This window comes from Nanorana parkeri, unplaced genomic scaffold (genome assembly GCF_000935625.1).
Source record: "Nanorana parkeri isolate BGI_ZX_2015 unplaced genomic scaffold, ASM93562v1 scaffold2375, whole genome shotgun sequence".
In the NCBI taxonomy this organism is placed as follows: domain Eukaryota; kingdom Metazoa; phylum Chordata; class Amphibia; order Anura; family Dicroglossidae; genus Nanorana; species Nanorana parkeri.
This window is the reverse complement of record NW_017308643.1, coordinates 53,393-79,211: the sequence shown is the minus strand read 5'-3', so window position 1 is coordinate 79,211 and position 25,819 is coordinate 53,393. Positions and strand designations below refer to the sequence as shown.

Here is a 25,819-nt window from a genome sequence, read left to right as displayed (position 1 = left end):
TGGAATCTTCAGTAGAGGAGACAAAAGGCTTACTCCTGAGGTCCATTCTATCCCAGGCATCTCAAGCAGCCATCAGCTTCCCTGGTTCTTCTCCATAATCCGCAACAGAAACATCCTCCAGGCTTGAGGCCTAGTGAACATTTTCCCCACTCAAGCATTTCCACAGGCCTAAGTCTGGGGGCAGACTGGAACTCCAACCAGGCTGGAACTAGACTGAGCACATGGAAATCTCTGAGTATATATGCCCTTCCCCAGCATTCACCACTGGCCATGAAACCACCAGTGATTGGCTGGTGAACCACACACACGCTCATAATGTTCCCCCATTGGCCATCCCACACTGCAGCAGGGTCACACCCAGGGCCGGATAAGCCACAGGGCCACCGAGGCCCGGCCTAGGGGCGGCAGGGAGCAGAGGGGCGGCAGCAGTGTGGAATCAATCCCCTGATGCCTGGAACATTCAGTTCTGGGCGGCGGACGGTAAATAGTTTTCTACCTTTAGCCCAAGCAGGGCTAAATGTAGTGTGAGGAAGACGCTTGTTTGTTTACAAGTGATCTTGGCAATGTCTCCAAAATCACTTGTAATAACACTGCAGCCTGTCCGTCCGCCCCCCCCCGCACCTACCTCTCTCCTCGCTAGCTCCATCCTCCCGGCTCCATCCTTCCTCCACCACCGAGTCTCTATCCCTACTGGCCGCGATGCAGGGTTAAAACCCTGCCACTCCGTGTAAGCCTGTCACCTCCAAATGCTATCACACAGGGGCTTGTTAGATCCTGTGTGATAGCGATAAAGTTAAGTGGAAAAAAAATCAATTGATAAAAAAATAATTAAATAAATAAAAAGTAAAAAGTAAAAAATAATAAGAAATAATAATTAAATTAAAAGGTGATTAAAAAGTAAAAAATAATAAAAAAATTATTTAAATAAATAAATAAAAAATAATAAGAAAATAATTATATAAGAAAATAATCATTTTAAAAAAAAAGAAGAAGAAAATAATTATAAAAAAATAAATAAACAATAAGATTAAAAAAAATGTAAAAAAGTAAACGATAAGATGAAAAAAAATGTAAAAAAGTAAAAAACTAATAAAAATAAAAAAGTGATAAAAAATGTTACAGAAAGAAACAATAAACACAATTAAAACTAACCCTGCCGCCCCTGCCATCCGGTTGCCATTATCCATTGATGGGTGGGGGGGGTTGGTGGGGAGGGGGGCGCATTGCGGAACCTAGCCTTGGGGCAGCAGGGAGAGTAAATCCGGCCCTGGTCACACCCCACTCAGGCAGGTACAATCAATGTAAGAACACCAGTAATTAACCAGATAAATGCCAACTATAATTCAGCCAGACTGACTACAGCTCTGGCAACACTACATTTCTAGTAGCCACTCCACAAAAGGTGGTAGGGGCTACAAGTATTTTACTGTCCTTTCACCCTCATGTAAAAGTGTGCAAAAACATGACATATATGCAGTCTGTTATTAGTATTAGAATAGCAGTTTTTGTTTTTCTGAGCTCATACTTAACTTTTATTACATGTAGACCATTTGGAGAAGGTGCAGAGCATTAACTGGTCATAGGACTTGTGTGAAGAAATAGGAGGCAGAATGGTGGCTAAAAATGGACTTGGAGGATGGTATAGGAGGCAGAATAGCAACATGTTGTAGACCAGAGAGTGGAACATAAAGAGGTATAGTGATAGTTGAACATGGCAGGAGATGGAGTAATAGCTGACCATGAAGTAAAGAGAGATGAGTCACAGCAGATGATGATCAAGGACTGAGTAAGAAAAAATTAACTAAGAAAGTAGATGATCATGGATGGGGGGTAAAAGAAAGAATGCAGTGCTTGAGCTGATCAAGGATGGGGAGAAGTGAAAGAGAGAGTATGACCATGGACCAGGGAAAAAGAGAGGCTATCTGACTGGACAGAGAATAGAGAGGACTGAAAGTCATCTGCACAAGAAACACAGGTGCAACTAGGCGTGTTTAGGGGGCATAGGGGAAGATAATTGTGGATGGGGAGAGGGAGGTAGAGTGGGACCTTATTGTGAATAGCGGAAAGAGAAGGGGCAGTGTGAACTGAGTATTGCTGAAGGGTATTGAAGTGTGCTTTATGTGTCAAACTGAATTCACATTGTTGTAGTCAGGTGATTGCTACATCTTAGGTGTAGCATTGGTTTGTAATATTTATTATCAGTTTATAAAAACTGTAAAGTATTATGGTGCATTTGACAAAAATTTATTTGTTAATATCTGATCCCAAAAAAGGAAAACTGTTTTGATTTAGCATGTCTTAAAGCATCTGGAACCGAACATCCTGTGATCCAGTAGAGTTTGCCAGTAAAAAGACATTGGCAGACTGCTAGCTCACATTTAATAAAGTGATTTTGAGAGTTAGGAATCTTCATTGCTTTGCAACAAAATGGACCTGCCATGGTGTCTGGACTTTTTTTTAAATGTGGCATTTAACACTTTAGTCTTTAGTGTCCATTTTGTTTAATGTTTGTGTACCTATGTAGATTGGTTGGTTTTTAATTATTATGACTTTTTTAATTCAGGGTGCTGGATATGCAGAAGGAAAATATTTTCCTGAACAATGACCTGTTCACCCTAGAGGTAGGTAATGGCATGAAGGTCCTCATATGCAGTAGAAAAGGTATGAGATAAAAAAATGTTTTGAAGCACCATGGAGCATAAAGTAATTCATATCGATTAATCTAAAATAAGGATGAATGTATTCTTATTCTCTATGAATTTTGTGTTTATTGGATAAACCTGTGTTTATTGGAAGCCCAGATGTGTTTCTAACATGTTATCCACTGCTGCCAAATAGTGAATCACAAAGGCCGTGTACATTCCCGGCTCCAGTCTCTTAAACCTTCTCCCTTGTTTTCCCTTTGGAGATGGAATTTGCTGTTGTAATTCACAAATGGTTCCCATTATTGTAACCAAAATAAACACTGGGACTTAACTCCTCCAATCCTGGCCCAAAGACTCAGCTACACATTCTCAATGGGCTGGAGTTGCTGCTCTGAATAAAGAGGAACACACGTTTCTCTCCCTCTAGAGACTATTTGTCATTCAATATGCTTCATTGTAACACCCAACTGGCAGACTCACAGGAAATAAGTGAAGGGTTACAGACTATATTTCACAATGTTCCTTATGGATCAACCACTAACATATTTCAACATTTATGAGCACTGTAGTTGAGTCGAAGAAAAACAATCAATTGTATGTATCTCCCAAGGTTAAATAAGTAGGCATAGAGCATATTATGTTTATGACATAAAAGAAGTATTGGATTGCTTTGGCTAATTACAGTGGACCTATGAGTATAGAAATTTGGGAGCGGCCATTGCTACCTTGTTTTTCAAAGGTGTTGGTTCCAGACCAGTGAAGTCGGAGAAGCTGGTCCTGCAGCCACTAGGATTAGGTGACAGTCCAAGAGCCTTCACATTTTGAAACAAGTCAACTGTGACAGCTCCCATATTTATGGCCTCACAAGTTCCTTTTAAGCATGGAAATAATAAAAATCACTAAAACATACTAAAAGAAAAATGTAGGTGGGCCATTTGTGATCTTGTTTTCTGAAAATGCTATTTGCCTGGATGTCATGCTGATCCAATGGTCTCAATCATTCGCATCATTCTTTCAGAAGTCCTGAGTTCTTGTTGTATCGACAGGACGTGAAGGGAAATGTCCCCAATGAAACACATAAGGCAAAAGGGAAAAAAAAAATTGACAAGGGTTTTTAACCATTCATTACTCTATCCAAATGGAAATAAAACGTTTGGATTTAGATATAAATTAATACCAATGGTATTTCAGAAGGAAATTAGAGAATAAATCATGAGCCTTGACACACAGGAATACCCAGCCATTCATTTGTGTTGTGTCCGGCCTGGTCTGTATCATGTTCATGTTTCAAAGCTGAACACCGCTGCACATATGGTATTATATGTCCTTTTTAAAAAAAAAACAGAAAGCAGCTTATTTTTCTTGCAGTATATGGTGCTTGTAATAGTTTACTGGTTCACTGACTGCGTTTTTTTTTTTTTTAAACGAAGCCCTTATAATTTCTAAATTCTATGCAAATATATCTTGTTGATTTCTGCTGTTTTTATATTCTTATGGTTCTTAAGCTGAGTATCTGCTTGTGCAGCTTGGAGCCATGCAATGTCTTTATACAGGTATAGATGCTGCCTTTGTGGGAATTAATCAATTATTGCAGCTATTTGATGCTTGATCAATACTGGTTAAACATAGCTTGTTATAAATGTTTTAGATTTTTCTTTGTCACTAACACTCTTAGAAAAATTAGGAGGATTCGTACAATTGGCAGTGTACTTTGTATGCCCCTAAAGTGATAATGTATGTTTTGTTCCTGGCAGGCAGGGTATAGTGAAGGACATTGGGGTGGGGAACAGTTTGTAAAATGTGGGGAATGTGTTGAAGAAAGAGAGAAATTTTGACAATTTGATCTATAAAGGTTTGAGCAACAATCATAATCATGAAGTAGAATAGCAAAGGATTGGACCAGGCAGAAGCTTTTGTTTAACAGGTTTACTGATAAGAACTGCAGCTGGGAACAAGCAGTTCAAAGAACAGAGGCTAGCAGGCCGCTTTTTATAAGAAATGTTATAGTACAACCATATGGGCTACAACATGATTGGCTGCCAAGGCCTACATCACTGCGACTAAACATAAACCTGATATTCCTGCAGACAGCATGTCTCTTAACTTGTTCTAGACTCTTCTATATACATTCTATTCCAGCCCAAGCATATGGAATGACATGCATTTGTGCCTTAATATGTCTTGTATGCTCTTAGGGTTCATCTAAAGTTTGTCTGTTGAATGTATATGTCTATATAGTGCTCTGTCACCTATAGGGCTTGAAGTATTACATATTATTAATAATAATAATGTATATGCTAATTAATATCAATATGAAGTGTATAAGCTAATATCAAAATTCCACAATCACCTCATGCACAAGCCTACTAAAGTTAAGTAATTGCAGCCAAGGGGCTACAAACTGTTCATGTGTAGCCTTCATCAGGCAGGCCTTAAGAATAATAACACTATAAGCAGGCACTTTGTATTGCCAATACTAAGGGTGCATTCACAACAGAATCGGAAGGAAATCGCAAGTCAGCAACTTGCAATTGTCCTAATAAGGACTTTTGTGATTTGTGCACTTGTCCTGGCCTGTGGCGCAGAAACTACTGGAGCTAGAGAGTCATAGCAAGCCAGGCAACTAGCACTTTCTCATACCAGGCTTACTTCAAAGTGAAGTGGCTTTCCTTAAATACAATTGACACAAAATTGAGAAATTCAGACTAAGCTCAAGATGTAAATAAAGTAACACTAAACTCAGGAATCTTAAAAATGCATTTATGTACCTTAACTATTAATAAAAATGTATCTTTTATGTATATTACTCGGCTGTAGATCCTCAAATCATCTCTGAATTGGTGCTGAGACTGTCCTTCCTTCTGGAGGGTGGCTCCAAGCTTGCTCCTGTGATGCACTACAATCTCAATACAAAGGAGCAGAGTTGTGGATGGCTTTGTAAGTCGTTGTTAATATTTTAAATTTTATCCCAAAGGATAAAATTCAAAATATTAACAACGACTTTCAAAGCCATCCACAACTCTGCCCCGGCTATATCTCAAAACTTGTCTCATAGTATCACCCTAACCGTTCCGTCCACTCTTCAAAAGACCTTCTGCTTCCCAGCTCCCTCGTCAACTCCTCCCATGCTCGCCTCCAGGACTTCACTAGAGTCTCTCCCATCCTCTGGAACTCTTTACCCCCAACCTGTCCGTCTATCTCCCACTCTAACTGCCTTTAGGCGTTTCTTTAAGACTCATCTCTTTAGGGAAGCCTATCTCACCTCAACCTAACCACTCAACCATCACGTTCCCAAACAATTCATCCCCACACAGCTACCGCCTCATGTATCACTTCCCCCTCCCTTTTAGATTGTAAGCCCTCAGGGGCAGGGCCCTCCTTACCATCTTGTCTTGAATTGTATTGTGATTGTAATGTCTTTATAATGTGCCTTATATTGTAAAGCGCTGCGCAAACTGTAAACGCTATATAAGTCCTGTATAATAAAAATAAAAATATTCAGACCAGTGTGCTGTTGTAAAAAACATGCATTTTACTGTGAGCTACTGAAAGGCATGACATTAAGTGCAGTGTGGTGCGGTGTGGTGCCATTTATTTTCCATGGCACCCCAACATACCTGGAAAGCACATGTGTGCTGTAGTACAGCAAAATTTACAGATGTCAACCAAAATTGTGCCAGGTGCATTATAACCAGTGTGGGTGCATGGGCAGCCCATACAAAAAAAAAAAGGTGCCTTATAGCAACATACATGTGAAATACTGCACGTTAACACATGTACAGCAACCCAACGCAGCATACTGGAAATGTCTAAATGGGCCCTTACAGGAAAATTACAGTTTGCATATTACTTCAGCTGATAATTTTGTGGTTTTGACTGCAGGTGAACTGCACATTTTTGCATTGTTTTCTCAGTCTTAGGTTTATGACCAATTTGCTGTATATTGGATAAGCAATGTAATTCAGGTAGAGCTCTAATTGTTGCTGACTATTTTCATTGAATACAGGTAACCTGTCTGGTGGAGACCAGGGATAAGAGCCACTCTTCACAGTTGAGGACTGCGCTAGCAGACAGATACTCCACCTTGAAATGGATAGACCAATAGGATGAGGGGCTTGGTCGTCACAGATGGGATGTGTGTTTGTTCTCACAACCTGCAAGTATAGACTTTTTATTAGAACATGCCAACTTTGCTTTCAGGTTTGAAAAGCAGATCATGACGATTCCTGTGTATTTCTTTATGGAATTATGTTTAATTTTTAATAGAGGAAAGTACCAATCAGCGTGTGAATAGAATGTACACTGCTTGTTTTCTTAAAAAATATATGCTGGAAATGTAATGTACATTATACTTTAAGGGGTCTATTTATAATGGGTTTGCCCAGCATATACTGTAGCTAGAGGAATTACATCTGCATGGCATTACAGCCACTAGAAGGAGCTAAAGACGCATTGGAATTTTCTATGCTCCTCGGCACCATCTAGCAACTGTAATGCCATGCAAATGTTGAATATCTTTTATTATTCAGCCCCTCATTATGTTAGATAAGTACAAAAAACACAGCTGTAATACATACATTCCTCCACCCCAACTAACTAAACCAACAGTTGCTTCCCTTCAGTGATCTTTCTAGTAATATGTTGCGATCATGTGTAGTAATCCATAACAGCCAGTCCTCCAGTGTTCGCCTGATGGTGAGGTCGGACTATTATTTCTATTAGTTACTGTGCACAGGTTGCTGTCCATTATTGTTCTTTAAAACTTCATTTTTAAAAGACCCTCAGCTGACTTAATTTACAATAGATTCTGAAATTAGGATTTTCCCTGTTCATGCAACACAATCGTATTCAAGTTCAAACATACACTTTTACTCACAGGGATAGGTAGGAAACATACTTGAGGGGATTTATCAAAACTGGAGCACACAAAATCTGGACCAGTTGCCCATGGCAACCAATCAGCTACTTTCTTTCATTTTGAAAGCTTAACTGAACAGATAAGCCGATTGGTTACTATGGGCAACTGCTCCAGATTCTGTCTGCTCCAGTTTTTTTTTATAAATTCCTCCCACTGACTCTATCAGTGCTAAGGGACACTTGGATATGGTGCTGCAGAGTAAATGAAAACTGCTTTAGCAAAGAATTGTTTTAGGTTAGATATCTGAGGACACAGACAATGGGTATCTGTGCATGGTGATATCAGGGATTTGTAGGGGTATGTACCCATTGTTATTTTTTTTGCAGAAATATTGTACCCATTGTTATTAATGTCTGTGTAAAATCAGATGAAATTGGTGGATATATGCACAGAATATGTAGGTTTGAGGAGTCTGAGCACTTGGAAGGGGTTTCATGTTGATTGAAAAACTATCATGTAAGAATTTATATGGTCTCTGACTACTAATAGGATTGAGGGTGTTTCATGTCATTAGAGACTGTGCAAGGTGTGAGACAGACCTTGCAGGGTAGACTTTAGTAAAATGTAGTATAATTAGAGGATCAGCAAGATCAGCATCTCCTCAGACATCATCAATATTTCCCTACAGCAGTGTAAAGTGACTCTGTCGCTTAAATAAAAGTTGTAAGCTAAGTCAGTCCTGCAAAGAAGAAACCATTTACTTGCTATTCTCTCTGCCTGCTCTAATCAATCAAGAAGAATCCTCCCCCAATGTCCTTTTTAGAAAATAAAACTTTTGAGACTGTTGATTTCCTGGTCCCACAGTGCCCAGTGGTTTCCCCTACTGTGTCCTGCAGTTGACATTGGCAGAAGGGAAAATAAGCAATGTTATTGGCTTATAACAATGCTGTGTTATGCATTTTTGTTAAAAAAAAGTAATGTTATTGTATTTATGTTGTTTTGTATTCCAGCATTGAAAAATAAATGTATTGTTGATATTTTACCCACACTTTATAACAAAAATAACTTTTTTGATATAAACAGGTAGGTTGTTGTGCATGCTTTACTTTGAATTAGCACACACAAATAAAAAGCATTGTAATAGTGAAGATGCTCTATTGCGGTTTGCCTGTTCAGCAACTAGCAATCCTTATGTACTAGGGTTACAGATATAGGGCTTTTTGCAGCCTCCATCACAACGAAATGCATTACAAAGATATCTCCCGTTTACACAGGGCTGACAATATGCCAAAGTTGACAGAGATGCCGTGCTCTTATTTTTCATTACTTTTTAAAAATGTATCTCATGTCAGCCCTGTGGGCAAGAGATCTCTTTATACACAATGAGGGGAATTTATCATAACTGGAGCACACAAAATATGGAGTAGCTGCTCATGGCAAACCACTCAGCTTCTATCTTACATTTACAGAGCCTAACTGAACAAACTGAAGACAGAAGCTCATTGGTTACTATAGGCAACTGCTCCAGATTCTGTCTGCTCACGTTTTGCTAGAATGCTAGAGCATTCTACAAGGAATCTTTTTTATCCAGCTTGTCACCCAGCTCAGCTGTTGATTGAAGGTCTAGAAGACAGATTCTGTCTGCTCAAGTTTTGCTAGAATGCTAGAGCACCTTGACAGACAGCTCGCAGGGCTATCTGAAACATTATGAGACGCTGGGATCTCCGGAAGGATTCATGAAGGGCACCAACTCCCAAGACAGGAAGCCTCCCGTCACAGCTGGGGTGCTGTCTGATAGGTAGAACACTGTGACAGGGCAACAAGTCACACTGTCATATGTGCCCTCCTGAGGAAAACAAGTAGAAATAGGGACACCGCCACTCCAGATGCAGATCAAATGCGTTTATTTATTGACGTAAATGCAGCATATCACAGGGGTGCAACGTTTTGGGGTCTCACAGGATCCCCTTCCTCAGGCAGAACATTTGTCCTATCTAGAGTGCTGGTATCCCTATTGCTAATTGTGTTCAAGTCAGTTGCTATTCATTAACTACCGCTGTACCCATCCAATTTATATGGAAAAAGTGGTCAGGGGTGTGATGGGTTCATGGACTTTCCCCCTGTGAGAAATACTCACACGCTGCCCTCAAATCTAGGATAGGGCTGTCGCAGCCAACCCCGCAGGTAGCTATGGATCTGCATGCACTCGATGGCTGAGCTGGGAAGACTACAAGGATTCTTTATTATCCAGCTTGTCGCCCAGCTCAGCTGTTGATTGAAGGTCGAGAAGACAGATGCAAAAGGGAAAATAAAATATCCTTGCACAAACAAGAGAACTAAGATTCCCAGCAGGGAGCTTAGGTCCTAACTCCTTGACACTAGGCAAAAAACTGAGATGCTTTTAGCTGTGTAAAGGTTTGGCCACCATCAGGGGCTGCCCCTAGGCTGTGCTTTTGTTTTTCTGCCTAGTGCCCTACCCCTAAGGCTCTGTTCACACCTAGGCGTATCGAATATGCGCGTTTGTAGCGCGTTTCTACCGCGATTCGCGGTAAAAAAAAACACGCGACAAACGCGCGTTTCCGAGGGCTACTTGGCTGTATCCCAATGGAAACGCGCGACAAAAACGCCGCAAAGAAGCTCATGTACCTTTTCAGGCGTAGGCCGTTTTGTAGCGCGTTCAGACGGGCTGAAATACGGCAAGGTGTGAACCAGACCCATAGAAAACAATGGGATTTTCATGTTTGAGCGCTTTGTAGAGATCTGAAGATCTTCACTGTGTCCTTCAGTGAACAAAAGAGAAATTGGGTTTATCATTAATATGTGTGTGCCTGTGAACAGTCATATCTGCCATCACTGCTTCTGATTTCAGCTTTTTAGTTTCCTGTGTACAATACTGGTGCAGGTGAAGAGCTTTAAAAGGAAACCTAATGTCAAAATGTGTAGGTTGCAAGTACTGAACTTTTCTTCTGAAAAGACAGGCTGTGAAGCTGATCCAGTAGCTTCAGTACTTTCTGAGATACTAACAAGTATGCAAATCGGGAGCTTTAACTTCAACATAACCCACCCTGCCTCGTATTCATCCTAGGTCTGTTACGCAGAGCTGTAAAGTCAGTGAGAGACAGACAATTAGCATTTTCAGGTTTGTATTGACCGACTCTGTTTTCCTTATTACAGGTTTCCTTTAAGTATTTGGGAGCTACAAACTGTCAGGTTTAAGGTATTATTCACACCATGTCTGTTGAGATGCTTTTTCTGCACACCATGGCACATGTAAGGTGTGATCAGGGCACATTGAGAACAACTGTTGTTTTAATAAACCCTGTTCACACCTTACATGTGCCATGGTGTGCAGAAAACTGCAGCTCAATGGACACGGTGTGAACAAGCCCTCAAGGATAAGTGAATCGTGCAAAACTAGCTGCAACAGAAGGACCATATTAGACCATATTACACTTTGATTAAAGGATTTGCAAGTAAGAAGACCAAGCATTACATTATACTGTATACCGTACATAAAATCAGTTCCTCTTATAAAAATTTTTTTTTTATAATCCTTTATTTGATTAATTATATATTCCAGTTTAAAATCTGCAATGTAGATGGCGTCTGTACCTCTACACAACACCCTGAAACCAAAAAGAAACCAAAATATGCAGTAACTTTAAGAACATGCTTACTGTCAATGCATTTCAGGTTTAGTAAAGGTGACTGTTGTGGGTCATTTATTCAGTCTTATTGGATGGTCTCCTTGATAACAGCACAGATACACAAGTTCTTCCTACTTCATACTTTCCCTTATAATTTTTTTACTATAGAATTCCTGCGTGTGGTTTCTGAGGTTAGGCCGAGCAGGTATAGAGGAGCCAGTTATGGAGAGATTTTCAAATTGAAATTGATTTTCAAATCCCTGCAGCTTAGAGGTTGTGCATGAATTGATACAACGGGTCTTTTAAAATGTCAACAATTGAAGAATTGCAATCCAGAAAACACATGAGAGCGTGCTTTCCATACAGTCCTTCTGCTTGCTCTATCGTCGCTTCTTCGCTGGCTTGTAGGTGATAAGCAGAGAGAGCGAAGCGATTCCAAAAAGGAAGGTTTGGAGGACCCACTGTGTTCTGGCTCCAGAGTCGGTGATTCCCTTTGCACTGGAAAAAGTGTGTAATGTATTAATACAAAGCATATACCATTTCAAAGCCAAATACAACCTGCAAAGTAATTGAGAATAAAAACGCTACCAGCATTATACAGATCATAGTTTGTAAAAGTATCAAAATGTCAGATAGTTTACTCACTGAATGAAGTTCCTGAACAAATGCATATGAATCGTCCATGATCTAACATGTTTCCATGTCATGCATGATCCCTTTTAGAAATGGATCCTCACCCAAGCTCATTTAAAATCGGGGCACAAGGAGCACGCGACATGCCCCCCCACCAACTCACAATGCAGAAGTTGGAGCATAGGTGACTGAGATCAGAGTGAGTGGGTGCAGCACTAAAGTAAAGCACCAAAAAGTGCTCAGCACAGCATGGTGGGTTTGGGTTTTAAAAGGTATGTTTACTTCTTTAGCCTTACAAAAAAGATGTCTTTTTAACAATTTCTGGAATGATTTTTCTTAAAGGTCTCCCAGTATACTCCACATAGATTAGTGGAACAATTCTTAGTATATTTCCATCCAGATCCATAACACATTATAGAAACAACAAACCAGATGTGTCATGCTGAATATTTATACAGCAATGATTAAACAGAAATCACATGTTGTAACTCCCTGAGATTCACTTTAATCACTGAATCACACTAAAACAATGATTTCGTTTAATTACATTGGGTTGCTATGGTGTTAAAAACAAAGATAATTATTATAACATGCAAACTGAAAAAAAGATTACATATTAAAAAAAAAGTAGGATCATATTTGTTGGGTCAACGGACTAGGATTAGGAAATTCATTCACAGAGCATACTGCCCCCTAGTGCATAAACGTCAGATATTCTAAACTTGAAAGAAGTCACCAAACAACTGAGCATAACTAGTTATAACTAGTTCTCTCTGAATAACACCAGGAGCCTTCATATTAGTCAACCTTTACTATATCATACAATACTAAAACTCCCATAAACAGGCTGGAATCTAAACCAGAGCTATGGGCATGGAGAAATCTGAATTTCCTCAAAGCCACCAAGATCCACTATGATGTAGCAACAGCAAACAACAGAAGTGGCACTTGGTAATGAACTGTTACCTTAACACAGAGATTTTCCAACAATCTGGAAGATCTCTGTGTGCCCATGGTGGTCAGCAGCACTTTTTATCACTATTGGCGAAGTGTCACACAATCATCACATTTGGCCACTGAACTTTGATAGAATCAGTCCATGAATAGCCACCCCACAATTTAGTCAATTTAATATTAAAGTCTACATTTAAAAGGGTGTTCATTTGGGCACAATAATGGTTGTGGAGGTCTATAAAAATGTCTGACGCAAGTAATGTTAAAAGTACATCTACACACTATTGTAAAGAAAACACTGTTAATAATATTATCATAGTATTGAATGGCCTATCTTTTTTCCCCTCTCTGCACCTGGGTCAGAGACGTGTGTAGGGTTGGTCCTCGAGTTCCTGATAGGTATGAACACTGAGGAGTTCACAATTAATCAGGACAAGAGAGGACTGCCAGGAACGAAACCTAGAGGTTACTCACATACCTAAAAAAGTCAAAAGCTTCATCACATCCTGAAAGTACTGAAGCTTGATTGATCCTGCCTGCCTTCTATACACTCCTATTGGCCAGTGAGGCGAGTCATCATTGTGATGGACCAATAGAAGTGGGGGTGAGGGGGGCTTAGCGGCAAACATTGACATTACCTGAAAGTGTTAGAACTTTTGGCCTGTCAAAACAGCCCAGCATTTGGCCATGACAGGAGGGTGTTAGAGGCTGCTGCAGGTATGTTTAGGCTGTCTGAAAACCTCGAAATGTTAATTGTGTCTGGACAATACCCTGAAAAATGTACCTTGTGTCTAGGATCCCTCCTGAAAAACTGCAGTGCACATTTGTACTTAGGCACTCCTCTGCCTCGAGCCACATAGTTGTACATCTGCAGTGCGAGATCAAGCCACCGTTGTACATCTGCAGTGCGAGATCAAGCCACCGCTGCCTCTAAATGTTAAACCCATGAAGTTTGGTTATGTCACTACTGTGCGGCTCACTTTTCTCTTTGCTGGAGAGTAAGCTGTATCTGAGGACCTACAGTGAAAAGGATTTCCCTGCTTCTATTTCATTCATTCTGTGGATCTGTGTTTTCTGCACCTCTCCTGTTGCTTCTAGTTCATTACACCAGCAGCCATCAGGGGGGCAGCTTGACATAGGGAAACAAAGTCCTACCTCTATCAAGATGGCTGCTTGGAATATGGCATGGTAAGTCAGAAACGGGAAAAAGATCAACTGCACGGAGCCTACAGGCAATACTAGTAACTAGCCCTTTTGTCCTCTGCTTCCACAGTACAGGTCCTTATTAAGGGCAAAAAAAAAAATACAACCCTGTATCCTGGTATAGTCACAGAAAGCCAAAAAAATGGCTTAGGAATGGCATTTCTACTTTACTTTACTGTCACAGACACTGCATTATAAATATATGTCTTCTCTTTTTCTCTGTGCTTTATGTCTGAAAGGCAGCAAACATAGAAATAATCTTGTGCCCTGGGACTCTAGGACAAAGGTAGCAGAGCTGTAAGCTGATAAACATGGTCACAGAATAATTATATTTCACCAGTGAACTTTGTAGTTTTTAGTCTGCTAAACCAGTGTTGCGGACTGACAGCTTACCAATATATGTTGTTAATATACTAACTTACAGATCCAGATAAATAATGTATGTATGTATGTATGTATGTATGTATGTATGTATGTAACGGTTATACACAACAGTAAAACAACAGGTTATTAAATACCAACCTGCACAGTCGTAAACTGTAAGCAGCTTCAGCAACATGTAACAGCCACGCCACCCAGAACCTGGCAAGATAAAATTGTCAGTATGAAGAGGGTTTACTATTGCAAACAGTATGTGAATCTATAACAAATCTAGTACAAGAAATAGAAGCAGCCTACATGGGATCTATAGTGAAAATCAAAGCATACCTTTATAAAAAATTACCTCCTGATCGTCTTCGCTCTTCGATCGAAGTGTAAAGACGGAACATAAAGCTCTACCCCTATTCTGGCAGTCCTTGAACTTGTCTCTTTGGTCCAAATGCCCCAGATCACATGATCTCAGCTGACAGGTGGCCTGCGCAGCATACTTTGCTGAGTGTCTAAGCTCTTGGCAAACGATGCTGTGCAGGCTTGCCTGCCAACCAAATCAATATTTGCCAGGGACCGGAGCTGGTGTCCCGCAAGCCACCCAACTGATTCCTAGCAACCATTGATGTCATCTGTCGCTAAAGACGCTGACGGCATCCACAGCTCAAGACTGTGGCCACCGACAGCATCTATAGCAAGGGATGACTTAATTGGTTGCTAGGACTCCCACTCGCCCCCGCTCCTTGGCCCACTTGCTCCCTTGCTACAGCGGAAATGGGCACACGCAGGCTGTAGCAAATTTTAGATCTTTTTTGCTGGGGCTACCGATAAAACTCAGGCGAAACACAAGTGTGCTGTGACACTCTGATTGAGAATCACTGATCAAGATACTGGAAACCTGAATCTAAGGCAGTTCAAAAATGTGGTATGCTTGGAGGGTCCCACTGAAAATTACGTTTTTAGCTTTGCAAGGAAATCTGCAACATGGTATGTAGGATCGATTAGTCAGCATTATGTATGATGTCCTTTCTTTTTGCTGAACATGAACTCTTCTTCGAGTTCAGTCATTTGGGTTCAAAGGTGGAGAGCGCTTTGTACAAAACACGCACTGAACTCCATTATCTGCCTAACTATCTGATTTTGCTAGAAGAGGGTAAAGAGCAGTTCTATTTATATGAATTCTCTAAATTGCCTTTGCTACAAAAATCTATGGCTGCTTAACTGTCAAAAATGAGTGATCCTTTACTTCTGTCTACACCGAATTTAAATGTGTTGCTTGTATATTTCATGCGAGTTAAAACACACGTATCAGAGCTTTTACAGGTACATAACCAACAGGAAAGAGGTAAAATGCATCTATAGTTTACTGGTAGGAGTGGTTGAAATGAATAGTCTGGTGACAGGGTCTCTTTAAAGTAAAAAACTGTACTAAAAGGTATATTTATCCTTTAAAGCAGGGGTGCCCATTAGGTCGGCTGCGATCTACCAGTGATCGCAAAGTGATCACTGGTAGATCGCAATGTCCTGTCCTCCCGCCGTGGGGCTTCTCCTCTGGACCCCCGTTGCTTTCCCCCATCTGTATGAAGCAGGGATCCGAGAAGTAAAGGAAGCGCTGCAGCCATAGGCGGGAGGTGGAGGAGGGAGCCGCTATCACGGCAGCATGGCTGAGCAGTGAGGGAAGAGAGAGAGAAAGATGCTCGGCCAGGATCTGACAGCCGGCGGCTCTCTCTCTCCTCACCGCTTGTCCATGCTGCTGTGATAGCGGCTGAAGTGCTTCCTTCACTTCTCCTCAGGTCCCCTGCTGCCTCTGCCCGGGAGAGCAGCGGGGATCCAGAGGAGAAGTTGCAGGCTGAGCCCCCCTGTGTGCGTGGCCGAGCGGCAGAGGATCGGTACATGTCAGTGATTTGTACCAATCCTCTGTGCAGGACAAACACTGGAGCGATCAGCTGATCACTCCAGTGTTTGTAAATAACTGGGGACACATAGTACTATGTGTCCCCGGTTATGAATGAACAGGAAGTGGTTTACATAACTTCCTGTGTTTTCATGAGTTTCTCAATGGGGAGTAGCACTCTGTACAGAGGCTCCTCCCCATTCAGAAACTGGATGATAGTAAATATTTTCTAAATGAATGGGAAGCCTCTGCTTTCTATTCATTTAGAACAGAGCCTCCAGAAAAAGAGATTGAGGACTTTGTGTCCTCAATTTCTTTTTCTATTTTAAAAGGGAAATATCAGGGGGCTGTTAAGACCCCTAATATTTCTCCAAAGTCCCCCAACAGTAAAAAAAATGAATTAATTAAAATTAAATAAGAAATAAAAAATAGTAAAAAAGAAAAAATCCTGGAGGCAGGGCGCCGGGTGACATCACACGCCTGTTGGAGGGGCACGTTTTTTTTTCTTGCCTCGGGTGCAAAAGGAGCTAGCTACGGCTACGCTCCCACGGTGATTGTGTGGCTGCCGGCTGAATGTGTTAGACGCCGCAGATGGAAAGGGGCAGGACACCTCTCCCCGTGTGCAACGTCGGCCACACGAGCACCGCGGGAGGACAGGACGCCGGCGCCTTTAGAACGCAATGGAATGCAAGCCAGCCGACTCCCTGCATTCAGGGGCGGGAGGGGGCGTGGGGTTGTATTGAAGTCAATGGCAACTCAGCCATGCCCCCCACCCACACTGCGATCGCCCGCACCCGGAACGCAAGCACATTAGTGCCTGCATTCCAGTCTAGTTCAATCTGCAAAAAAAGTTTAGGTGACATGTTTGCTCCAAGGCTCACCACACACGTTACAATCTGACCATACATTCTTTGTACAATCAACTGTAGATCTATTAATCTTATCTAATATGAGGAAATGCCTTAATTATCCAATCCACCTGTATGCAATCAGGCAGGACCTTGCATGACATACTTGCATGTAGACCTAAAGCTGCCCATACACCTTACGAATATCGGCCGATTTTTGTATGTGATCGTGTTTTCGTCTGATATTTGTAAGGTTGATGGGCAGTGTACAACCTCAAACTTTGGTCGATCATATACGATTTTCGCAAGGTTGGTGGTGTTTCCGTACGTCAAAATTCGTACGATTTACACTGCTCAGGCGAAAATATGTGCGGTTGATTACCGCAATTCGTCCAGGTGCTTTCTTTTAATTACTGCCGATTGAACCTTGCAATAATCGGGGCAGGATGGGGCCGGAGTTCGAAAATCGTACGACGGTTCGATCATTTGATGAAAAGTTTCGCCCGATGATCGCAAGGTGTATGGGCAGCTTAACAGAGATTGTACAATCAGAATGTAACATGAGTGGTGAGCTCACAGTAAGAGCTGGTTTTTAAATCTTCTGCCCATCATATAGCTGGGTGAATGCCATTCGCACAAAACTACAGCTACTAGATGAAGCCGAGGAGCACAGGAAATTCCTATACTCCTCAGCACCATCTACTGCCATGCAAACAGCATTCGCCCAGCTTTATGCTGGGCAGAAGACTTATTAATCAGCCCCTTTGTGTCAGATGATAAGAATGTTGGACTTGGAGAAGAATGTTTGAGAGCCACTGCTCTAAATGACATGCAATGGTCAATGTTGTCTGCCTATACATGATATGTGGTCATAAAGGAGAGGGCATTATGTCAGACTAATAACATAGTGAGCCTGGTATGGATGACCCACCCCAATGAAGCCACCCTTACCCTCTTCTGTTCCATCCTGCTTTATACTACACCTATGCCAATGATAGACATTCACTGGATGGAACAGACAATGTAATCAATTCCCAGCTCAGCTAATTGGATCAGGACTAGTAAATTCCTGCCACATGTAACAGTGTAAGGCTACATTCACATGGGGCGTTCTGGGATACCCGTGCCAAGAAACTACAAATTCCAACACCCAGGGACAATCATATATCCCATGGGGACTGCTGCTGACAGATGTTGCTGCTATCAGCGTGTTATTAACTTGAACGAGCACAGTGGCTGCATCTGAACGGGGGACACCTGCTGCAGGAATCTGTAGGTTCTCCCCACAGGAATCCCAGAACACAAAATAAGTCCCCCGTGTGAATGTGGCCTTAAATGATACGATTTTAGGCCTCATGCACAAGAGTGAAAAAACACTTCTTTTTTTCTTCTTAATGCAGCTCTATAATAGCCAATGTGTCATGCACATTCTGGTGTTTAGAGCCATAATTTAGAGCAGTGATCAGAGATTGGGGAAAAAATAAATCAACCAAACCTGCATACATGTGAGGAGCAGACTGGTGTAAATGCATATGTGGGTGTGAATTCATTCTAGTGGCTATAATAATGTAATATTCTGCCCGCTACAATGATCTTCTCTGGAATGCACTGTATTGCACTCTGGCTAGCTCCCTGCGTTCAGGGGTGGGAGGGGGCGTGGCGGTGCATTGAAGTCATCGCTGCAGCATTGCCCACACCCAAACGCGTGGCACAATAGTGCATGCTTTCTGGTCCAGTGCGATCTGCCAAAATGCTGCAAGCACTATTTTTGCAGATTGCAACGGAACGCAGACACTAATGTGCCACGTGTTCGTGCGATTGCACTGCGGGCGTGGCTGCGGTGCCACTGACTTCAATGCACCGCCAAGCCCCCTTCCACCCCTGAAGGCAGGGAGCCGACCAGAGTGTGATACAGGTGATACAGTACATTCCAGAGCCTGACCGCTCCGGAACGCACTCTTTGTGGTGTGAACCGGCCCTTAAAGTGGATTTAGAGGAACCAGAAAAAAAATAAAAGGTCACTAGAGAAAACCTGGGTACATGTGCTAAAAACCTTCAATGATAAAAATAAATAGTAAAAGTACTATAAATCCATCCTGTAAGATCACATGACCCTACAGGTCTGCTTAAGACAGACGCCTAACAGGAGGGATTGCTGCAGAGGCAGAAGGCGGTAACATGCCATTTATCCAGATGACAATGAGAGGTTACAGGCTATCAGTCAACATCTATGGGGGAGCGGAAGTGGTGGAGATACATTTATGTCACTGAAGAGTTCCTCTCTGGTACATAGTCAGAGCTGTGGTGGAACTGAAGGGGCAGCATCACTTTTCATTTTATTGCCGTTCCACCTGTATGGCCCAGAAAACCAGTTACCAATATCGGGAGTAGGATTTAGGACCTGATAAAGTGAGGCATGTTGAGTCAAAGTAAGGATTCTTACAGTTATAAAAAAAAAAAACTGCCAGGACTTCTACTTGAAGCAAATAAAGATGGGTGTGTGTAATACTATAACCCAGGGGTAGGCAACCTCTGCACCCCAGCTGCGAGTCTTGCAATGCTCCATGGGACTTGTATTTTTGTAACCTGGAGGGGAATAGCAAAGTTTAGAAGCATGGGCTACCACGGCACTCTAGCTGTTGTGAAAACTACAAGGCCCATGGGGCACTCAGGACTCTGATAGCCAGAGGATGACTCCCCCAAGGCAGAGGCATGATGGAATTTGTAGTTTCACCACAGCTGGAATGCCAAGGTTGCCTATAAACCTTACTATTCCCCTGCAGGTTACACAAATACTCTGACCACCCCTTGAAAATTAAGTTACAATTCCAGTTAAAGCTTCTTAGTGGTACTTCTCCAAACACTAGCGCACCATATCATCAATGCATTCATTACTTTTGGTAAGAAATAATAGTATTGAAAGAAGGTTGTGAAATTTACCCGTTAAACAAGGTGCTATAGTGGTTCTTTACCAGATACTGGACGAGTGATCCAAGAGGTCCAAGCTGCTCATACGGAACCTTTGTAGGCCAGAAGACTGTCAACTGGAAAAGAACATTTTATATATAATCAGAGACTCTAAAGATCTTATTGTGCGTTACAGATTCCAGAGACATATATTTCTAATTTACCAGAATTCTTTTTATGAATGATTTTCCTTTCATCCAGTAAGACATAGTAGGTAGTAGCTTGGTTAAGGGATTTATGGAAAATCTGGAAGCTCTAGGTCCTCCAGCAGACCTAAAGATCATCAAAAGTCCCCTAAAACAAATGATCTGGTGGCCATCTGAGGACAGAAACTCCTTCAGATCATCAGACATCATGCCAAAGGGGATCGTCAAGATTATTATGGTAGAAAGCTCCAAGAAGGTCAACTCCCCCCAAAATATTTGCCTAGTAGGGCAGATCTGCATGGTAAATGTCGCTGTCCCCCAACCACTCCCCCCCCCCTGAAAAGCATATCAAACAACCTCCACATAGACTGTGAATCATCACTGGTCTGAACTACCAATGGTTTGTGGGTGTCTCAGTCACATATGAAAGCAGAACTCCAGGTTAATTGCTTAAAGTACAATTAAACCATTGCATAGATCTACTGCTAGCAAGCAGATACATGCAAAAACATTAGAAAAAAAATAAATAAAAAAAAGTTACCAAATAGGTAAAAACTTGCCTGTGTCTCCGCCACTCGCTCCTGTCCAAAGACCTGAAGATTTTCGAGCGGCTGTGAAGGATCATGGGGCAAACGCATGCGCAGTAGTGATCTTCGGCCGGGAAAAGAGGAGAGACACAGGGTAAGTCAGTTCAGGCAGCTGGCACGCGCACAGACTCCGTGGGATAGGAAGACACAGCAGTCAGCACTGGATCATAGACCGACACCAGCGCTGGAGGGACTCCTGAAAACTACTGGAAAGAAGATGATCGGATCAAGAGGCATCATTTAAAGTGTCAACTAGAATTTGTGCTGCGAGTGTTCTGCAAGTCTACAACTTGCCCGGAATGTGTGCAGCAAGTTAAAGGAGAATTATGAGGCGAGTGATTTTCACTCAGCCTCATAATCTGAGCTCAGTAGATCGGGAAGTGAGCGAACACATACCGTCACTTCTCGATCTATCCCTGCAGAGAGCCGTGACTGTCACTCACGGCTCCCAGCAGGCATTCCCCCCCTCCCCTGTCCGATCCTCCAGCGCTGACTGACGAAACGGACGGGGGAGGGGGCGGGCACAGCTGGCTCTGCCTCTGGACAGGCAGAGCCAGCTGTCAATCACGCAGCTGGGTGGATCCAGACAGTAATGTCGGGATCCGTCCCGGCTGCGGCGGTCTCAGTATATGAGCTTTGGGTCACGGGAGGACGCTAGTGTGTGACCCCATAGTTCTCCTTTAACAAGAATTACAATTTAACCCTGCCACAAGTTTGTGGCAAGTTATCCTTGCTATCTGGGGTGTTGCGCCGCAAACCACCACCATGGTGAATAGATCTGAATGAAATGTCACTTGTTTAGTTTCAAATAAGATCTGACAATAAAAGAAACAGTGAGATTTGCTGAGATCGACACAGCAGCGTTGTTCCTCCCAGCGTACACCAGCGGCTGTGTATTCAGTGCAGCCGGGTGATGTGAATGACTCCCTGTAGGACAGGATTGCTCCTATATGTAATGACACAAGGATATGCTGTCCCGGTCACCTACAAGATACATGCAGGCTCCATAGTGCAGGTGACAACCAGACCTCAGAATCACCATCTCATACCTATGGGCACATTCCAACACCATCACCTTATTCCACTATAATAATGTCACGGGTGGCAGATGATATGTCACTTATGTCCCCAGTGTGGAATCATTTCTGATGCCAGCTCATAATAATAACAATGGGGATACAGGGTACAATATTCCTTTCTCTGTAGAATAAACCGCATTGTAATAAATGTACAAGAGATGAATGTGAAGTCATCATGTGATCACCATTACACAGACTTCCCTATAGCCTGACCATGGCATGATTGCCCCCATCCCCCTCTTACTGCAAAGAAGCCCATCGACAGGGTGATGACGACCATCCACAATAAACTGGCTCTCTGGAAATAGGCAGCACTACCGGCCGATGCCATGATGTCAAAAGCGCGCACAGCTCCAATGTCGGGAACCCACACACACCTCTGCTCCAGCTTCCTATAACACTGTCACCCGTACAGCCAATAGAGAGACAGAGAGGCGACACCCATGTTGGAAGTCCCCTCACAGGCAGTTGTCAGTGTCAGGACAGCCTGGCTGGCTGTGAGATAAAGTGGGTCAGTGATTGTAAGATACTCACTTCTCACGCAGAAATGTTATGTTACATGTAGATTATTGTTTATGTTTCTTGCTGTTATGTGAAAACATGTTGGGAACTAGCTGACCTCTGTAGTTGTCTCCAGCAGCCATCTTGGAGAAGTCTCGTGTCCTGATAGGGCACGAAATCTCGTGAGATTTGGTCAGCCATTTTGGGTTGGCTTTTATATATAAACAGAGCCCAGCCACCATTGTGGGCATGGGCAGTAGTATATGTGTTATTATAGAAGGGGACAGATACCCAGCTTATGAGGGAAAGTTAGGCTAGGTTCACACCTAGGCATATTGAATATGCACGTTTGTCGCGCGTTTCGTGTCGTGCGTTTTTAAAAAAAAAACGCACGACAAACGCGCGTTTCCGAGGGCTTTTTGGCTGTATCCCAATGGAAACGCGCGACCAAAACGCCCAAAAGAAGTACATGTACTTCTTTGGGCGTAGGCCGTTTTGTAGCGCGTTCAGACGGGCTGAAATACACCCAGGTGTGAACCATACCCATAGGAAATAATGGGATTTCGGTGTTTGAGCGTTTTGCAGAGCGTTCGAACGCGCTACAAAACGCCCAGGTGTGAACGGGGCCTTAGGCTTTACTCAGGGAGAGTGTTCCTGTCTGCAGGGGCAAATCAGGGATCCTCAGGAGTCATGTATAGGAAAACTAAATCGTTTGGGAGACTCCCAGATGCATGATGCAGAATCAGCACCACTGCTGTGTGTATGGGAAAATATAATGAGACTCAATATATCTCTCTGCTAAACGATTACTGCTGCATCTGGGTAACCTGCTTATGGACACCAGCCCCTGGCAAGTACTCATTGTGTGCTTTGTGTATTATACCTGTGCCGGAAGAATGGATATTGCCTGCAGTATCAATTGATAAAGCTGCAATCTGTATCTTCTGCGGATGTACTGTGAATCTGTGCCTTATATACCTGAAAGGAAACCATTCTCTCAAGTGTTGTAAATAATATTTTCCACTGACGCCTATCCGGCCATTAAAAGTAATTTTGTTTGCAAGACCACGAAGTGTGATTCCCTCTGAGAAGCAGCCACACCTTAGCCCCGCTTACACCCAGCCAATCGCCATGCAGCCCCGCCCCTTGTTATGAACAATAGCGCACCTAGTCTGCTCTTGTATTTGCAGTCAGAGCTGCTCATGCAGAGGCTTGCTGGTCACGTGTCATCATTAACCAGTTGCCGGCCGTCCGTTGAAAAAAAACGGACGGACGGCACTGCTGCATTAGCGGGTTGCCGTCTCCAGACGACATTTTTTTCCTGCTCGCGCGTGACCCCTAGCGCGCGCGCACGGGCAGAAGAAACCCGTGCACTGCAGAGAGGCGTTACCGGCTGTTTAACATATACCCGATCGGCGGCTCTATAGCCAGAGGCAGAGGTCTGCTGCCGCCGCCGCCCTTCCCTGATCCCTCACCTTCAATCCCGGGATCCGCTAGCCCATCTGCGGCTCGGGAGGGCGTCAGGAGGAAGAGGAAGGGAGATCAGCTCCTTGCTGATCTCCCTCCGGGCTGTGAATGCAGAAGTGATGTGTATTACATCACTTCCGCATTCACCTGTCAGTCCTCTGGCTGCTATAGCCAGAGAAAAGAAGCTGATGAAGCAGATCTGTGCTTCATCAGCTTCTTTTGGGGTCCCCAGGTGACATTAGGGGTCCTAGAGACCCCTAATGTCTCCATAAAGAGGACCTGTCAGTGTACCTGTGCTATTATATAGGGAGATTGTTATCCCCCTCTGTAATAGCAATAACAATAAGTGAAAAAAAATATATATATAAAAAAAAAGTTGAAAGAATAAAAGTCACGTATAAAAAAAGTTTACAAAAAAGGGGGTAAAGAAGGGGGTTTAACACCGCGGACTTCAAGTGGTTAAAGGAGAATTATGAGGCGAGTGATTTTTGGAGGCAGAGCCAGCTGTCAATCACGCAGCTGGGTGGATCCAGACAGTAATGTCAAGATCCGTCCCGGCTGCGGCGGTCTCAGTATACCGCGAGCTGTAGCTCGCGGTATACTGAGCTTTGGGTCACGGGAGGACGCTAGGGTGTGTCCTCCCGTTACCCTTAGGAGAACTATGGGGAAAAGCCCTGACCCCATAGTTCTCCTTTAACAAGAATTACAATTTAACCCTGCCACAAGTCTGTGGCAAGTTATCCTTGCTATCTGGGGTGTTGCGCCACAAACCACCACCATGGTGAATAGATCGGAATTAAATGTCACTTATTTAGTTTCAATAAAGATCTAACAATAAAAGAAACAGTGAGATTTGCTGAGATCGACACAGCAGCGTTGTTCCTCCCAGCGTACACCATCGGCTGTATATTCAGTGCAGCGGGGTGATGTGAATGAGCCCCTGTAGGACAGGATTGCTCCTATATGTAATGACACAAGGATATGCTGTCCCGGTCACCTACAAGATACATGCAGGCTCCATAGTGCAGGTGACAACCAGACCTCAGAATCACCATCTCATACCTATGGGCACATTCCAACACCATCACCTTATTCCACTATAATAATGTCACGGGTGGCAGATGATATGTCACTTATGTCCTGTGGAATAATTTCTGATGCCAGCTCATAATAATAACAATGGGGATACAGGGTACAATATTCCTTTCTCTGTAGAATAAACCGCATTGTAATGAATGTACAAGAGATGAATGTGAAGTCATCATGTGATCATCATTATACAGACTTCCCTATAGCCAGTGTGCTCAATACATGGTAGAAGGATTTCAATAAAAGAATAAGTCATCTGCTGTACCTTTCTAATACATCCTACAAAATGATTTACTTTAAAGTAAAATGAATGATATCAATAGAAAAGACAGGAAGATAGGAAACATTGTGGCGTCATCTAAAATTAGGTGGTTTTGAGAGGGGACCTCTTATATTGGTGGTTAGTGGGTAATTGCCCCTTGCATTGGTGATCAGTGTAGAAGTGACCTCTTATATTGGTGGTTAGTAGGTAATTGCCCTTTGCATTGGTGATTAGTGTAGAAGTGACCTCTTATATTGGTGGTTAGTGGGTAATTGCCCCTTGCATTGGTGGTCATTGTAGAGGTGACCCTTAGATTAGTGGTTAGTGGAAAATTGCCCCCTTGCATTGATGGTCAGTGTATAAGTGACCCCTTACTTTGGTGGTTAGTGGATAATTTCCCCTTTGCAGCAGTGGTCAGTGTAGGTGGGATATCAGTCCACCATTGCTAACAGCTCAAGGAACCCCTATCAACTTCATGAGGAATCCTGGGATTCCTTGGAACCCTGGTATAGAAACATTGACTTAGAGACTCCATTTCCTCTATAGTTGTAAAGTCCTATGCCAGACTTTTCTTTAATTAGGTTAGTAGGCTAGTAACAGTGGATTGGGTTTTTCATATTGTGGTATTGTGTGGCAATCCCACAGTAGAACTGGGGGTTGTAGTCACCCT

The 25,819-nt window shown here is 42.7% G+C and overlaps 2 protein-coding genes across 2 annotated transcripts in view; one reads left to right on the top strand and one right to left on the bottom strand.

Annotated features, from left to right (window-relative positions):
- LOC108801539 (L-threonine ammonia-lyase-like) overlaps window positions 1–6,839 on the top strand; it is a 36,288-nt gene extending 29,449 nt beyond the window's left edge. The window contains 2 exon segments of the mRNA XM_018573427.1: window positions 2,564–2,621; window positions 6,652–6,839. Of these exon segments, the coding sequence (XP_018428929.1) occupies window positions 2,564–2,621; window positions 6,652–6,750 (157 nt within the window). The 3' untranslated portion in view covers window positions 6,751–6,839.
- Window positions 6,840–11,326: 4,487 nt separating this feature from the next.
- TMEM254 (transmembrane protein 254) lies at window positions 11,327–22,225 on the bottom strand. The gene is made up of 4 exons (XM_018573431.1): window positions 22,075–22,225; window positions 19,992–20,095; window positions 14,463–14,522; window positions 11,327–11,648 (listed from the first exon to the last, which is right to left on the bottom strand). The coding sequence occupies exons 1-4, from the start codon at window positions 22,159–22,161 to the stop codon at window positions 11,531–11,533; spliced, it is 369 nt and encodes a 122-aa protein (XP_018428933.1). The 5' UTR covers window positions 22,162–22,225; the 3' UTR covers window positions 11,327–11,530.
- Window positions 22,226–25,819: the final 3,594 nt, after the last annotated feature.

Coding starts and splice junctions, on each gene's coding strand:
- TMEM254 (XM_018573431.1), bottom strand. CDS start 22,161: ATGGCATCGGCCGGTAGTGCTGCCTATTTCCAGAGAGCCAGTTTATTG. Junction 20,096..22,074: donor TGTCGATGGGCTTCTTTGCA/GTAAGAGGGGGA, acceptor GTTCTTTTCCAG/TTGACAGTCTTCTGGCCTAC. Junction 11,649..14,462: donor TACAGTTTACGACTGTGCAG/GTTGGTATTTAA, acceptor CACTTTTTCCAG/TGCAAAGGGAATCACCGACT.